The following is a 3,387-nucleotide window of genomic DNA, read 5'->3' on the forward strand; positions in this document are numbered from 1 at the left end:
AGAGAGAGAGAGAGAGAGAGAGAGAGAGAGAGAGAGAGAGAGAGAGAGATTTGTTCATTACAGCTTAGTTGAGTTTACCACCAAAAACATTTTACACAATTTTCATTCCACAATTTCGGCACACCCATCATTAGTCCTTGAAACTACGTGCGAAGCCCAACGGGAGGCTTCGAAAAACCAAGGCTTGAAAGGGAAGGGAGAGCTGGAGGCAGATTCTTGTGAACAGTGAAGGGGAAAAGGAGAGAAGGTGGGCCTCTACAAATCATTTTTGTATTTAGGTTGTGTCATGATTAGGTATAGCCTCCATCTTTTTCATACACAAACCTCCAAAAACTCAAAAAATTTATCCATCAATAATTGGATTAAACATTTAGAGAATCCGTGAGATCAATTTAAATACATGAGGAACAGAGATGGGAAATCATAGAGTCTAACATGATAATTTAAATAACTCAACTAATTACATGATGTTAAAAATGTAGTGCATGATGTACTAACTAGACTAATCATATCTCATAAATCTGGTGGTATGTATACACCGAAATCCAAAAGGAGATAAATTACATAAGTCTTGCATTAGATTTATATTCTTCTCAGCATTATACAAGTTGTGTGTGTGTGTGTGAGAGAGAGAGAGAGAGAGATTTTCCAAAACAAAAGTACAAACGTGAGACATACTTCCCTCATGGTGGTCCTCCTATATAAAAAGGATATGAAGGAGGGCTAGGGGATAGGGTGTTTTTCCTGGTTTTTCAAGATAGTGATAGAGCAGATTAAAGGGGAGAGAGAGAGAGAGAGAGAGAGAGAGAGAGAGAGAGAGAGCGCTAAAAAAGAAGGGGGCAAAAAGGCATAGACTTCCTAAGAGCTAGATTCCATGGAGGAACACCTCAACCCACTAGCAGCCACTCATCTCCTTCAACACACTCTCAGAAGCTTGTGCCTGCATGAGAACTCCCAGTGGGTTTATGCTGTCTTTTGGAGGATCTTGCCTCGGAACTATCCACCCCCCAAGTAAGATCTACAAAAAATATATTTGTATTCGTTCTTCTATGTGGTTTCTATATTTTTGTTTTCCACAAGAGAGAAGGTTCCAATAAATTTTTATTGAGGAAGGATCACACCTGAAGATTCCCTCTGTTCATCAATAGTATACCTTGTCGCTGTTATTATTATTATTATTATTATTATTATTATTATTATTATTATCATTGCCCCGATCTTCATGCTTCAGATGGGAAGCTCAAGGAGCTTATGAAAGGTCAAGAGGAAATAGACGAAACTGGTACCACCTCTTATTTCTGTCTAGATAGAGTTTCTTGCTGTCCATCCAGACGGGTCATCCTTTTTTTTTTTTTTCTTTTCATTTGATGCCATCTTTTGGTTGTGTCCATAATACTTATGGCAGGATAATGGTTTGGGAGGATGGCTTCTGCAACTTCGCCGCCTCAACGGCAGTGGAGTCCGCCAGCGGCGATTACCCGAGCTCCTCAGTGTATGGCGACTGCGAATTCCCGCAATACCAAGGACTGCAACCGGAGCTTTTCTTCAAGATGTCTCATGAAATTTATAACTATGGAGAAGGGTAAGCAAAGAATTTTCATGTTCATTTTATTCCATTAGTTCTTCCTTTTCGGCCAAGCAGAGTAATCGTCCCCGCCGATTCTTGTAGCTAACCCTTGGATGGATTTAGATAGAGAAAGGAGAGCCAATGACATTTTCTTTGCGCAGTATAATTGGAAAAGTGGCTGCAGATTATAGCCATAAGTGGATACACAAAGAGCCAAACGAGCAAGAAATCAACTTCTTGTCAGCATGGCACAACTCAGCCGAATCAGTGAGTAACTCGGCCTATTAGTCCTCCATTCTGTTACCCTAACTTTCAACTTTATCACTTATTAATTTAACTGCAAGTCCTTTACGAATATCTTCTCTAACTTGATGACATACTATATCCATGAACAGCATCCTAGGACATGGGAAGCACAGTTTCAGTCTGGTATAAAGGTAAGATAATAAGTGAAAAACCACAGTTTTTGAATGAAAATTAGATGTTTTAGACACAATCTTTACGCATAAGTATCTTCGATTTGATCGGAACCTACATATGTTGCAGACGATCGCATTAATTGCAGTTAAAGAAGGTGTGGTTCAGCTTGGTGCTGTCAACAAGGTTCTTCGCTCTTTCTCTCCTTCTCAGTCTTCCACTCTAAGAAAGAACAAAACTACCTTTGATCATGTCCTGTGTGTTTCTCACCATTTTTTCCCATTCTCCCCTAAAGGGTCGGCGAAAATAATAGTACTCTTCATTTATGCTGTTAGTCTTGTTCATTTTTCTCACCTTTTTTACCGTCCTCAAACGTACGTAAAAGGTGGTAGAAGATCTCAGCTACGTTGTACTACTGAGGAAAAGGTTCAGCTACATAGAGAGCATTCCCGGGGTGCTCTTGCCTCACCCATCATCTTCTTCATATCCCAATGTGGGATACAGCGGCGCACCAGACGGTGCATGGCACTTCGAAGCGAACCTTCAACCGCCGTCTGACCTTTGCGACCCATTCAACCAGCCATTCAAGATCACGCCATCCATGAGCAGCCTCGAGGCGCTTCTCTCAAAGCTCCCGTCGGTCGTGCCGCCGCCAGGGTCCGAATACTGCCACGAGCAACCACTGATGCAGTTCATGACTCCGCCACTGGAGAGGCCGCCCGTGGTGTTGATGGCCGGGTTGGAGAAGGTGGAGGCCAAGGAGGAAATGGAGGAAGATTATGGGGAAGGAAGGAGCAACGTGGTAGGCGAGAGCAGCAGCTCAATGTCGGGTTACCGTCATCCGGTGCACACGCAGCAGCATTATTACCAGCGGCAGGACGTGAACTCAACGAGCAGCGCCAGCAACAATTGGTTCTAACTACGCGACATCAATACAACCTCCACATTCAATTTATAAATTTAGGAAAATGGATCTCTAACGTTTGTAGCTTTATGTTTCCAGTCTCTCTGTCTCTCTCTGTGGGTACTCACTGGACGAGGCTTGACTTGCATGGCAGAGAAGCACTTCCATTGTCAGATCGATCTCTAAAGCTTAATATGAAATAATGAATCCAGCAGTCCAGTCTTTTGTATCTGCTCTTGTATGACACTTTGCAGTGGATGATAAGAGAGAGACGAGAAAGACTTGTCACACATGCGTATGCGCTCAATAAGTACTTTTTTTTTTTTTTGGTCGGATGCTCAATAAGTACTTACATGCATGTGTATATGAATCCATATCCATCCTTCACAATACATGGGAACTATCACTTTATGAATTCCCATTAGCACGAATCACTAGCTTAATTTGCAATTGATTTAAATCACAGCAGGTGTTGTGTTTTAAGATGATTGTTTCATTG

At 41.9% G+C, this 3,387-nt stretch overlaps 1 protein-coding gene across 1 annotated transcript; it reads left to right on the forward strand.

The window, feature by feature from the left end:
* The first annotated feature begins 749 nt into the window (after positions 1–749).
* Positions 750–3,117, forward strand: LOC115687430 (protein RICE SALT SENSITIVE 3). Its single transcript, XM_030612990.2, has 7 exons — positions 750–1,011; positions 1,232–1,282; positions 1,406–1,582; positions 1,729–1,834; positions 1,963–2,004; positions 2,114–2,170; positions 2,370–3,117. Exons 1-7 carry the CDS (start codon positions 875–877, stop codon positions 2,901–2,903), a joined length of 1,104 nt encoding a protein of 367 aa, XP_030468850.2. The 5' UTR covers positions 750–874; the 3' UTR covers positions 2,904–3,117.
* Positions 3,118–3,387: the final 270 nt, after the last annotated feature.

The sequence above is a fragment of the Syzygium oleosum genome, unplaced genomic scaffold (genome assembly GCF_021117445.2).
Source record: "Syzygium oleosum isolate NSW1041296 unplaced genomic scaffold, Sole_v2.1 Sole_v2.03, whole genome shotgun sequence".
NCBI lineage: Eukaryota > Viridiplantae > Streptophyta > Magnoliopsida > Myrtales > Myrtaceae > Syzygium > Syzygium oleosum.

Excerpts from the sequence above, each read along its gene's own strand:
- LOC115687430 (XM_030612990.2), top strand. The coding sequence starts at position 875 with ATGGAGGAACACCTCAACCCACTAGCAGCCACTCATCTCCTTCAACAC. Across the intron at positions 1,283-1,405 it reads AGAGGAAATAGACGAAACTG|GATAATGGTTTGGGAGGATG; the intron begins GTACCACCTCTT and ends TACTTATGGCAG. Across the intron at positions 1,835-1,962 it reads GGCACAACTCAGCCGAATCA|CATCCTAGGACATGGGAAGC; the intron begins GTGAGTAACTCG and ends ATCCATGAACAG.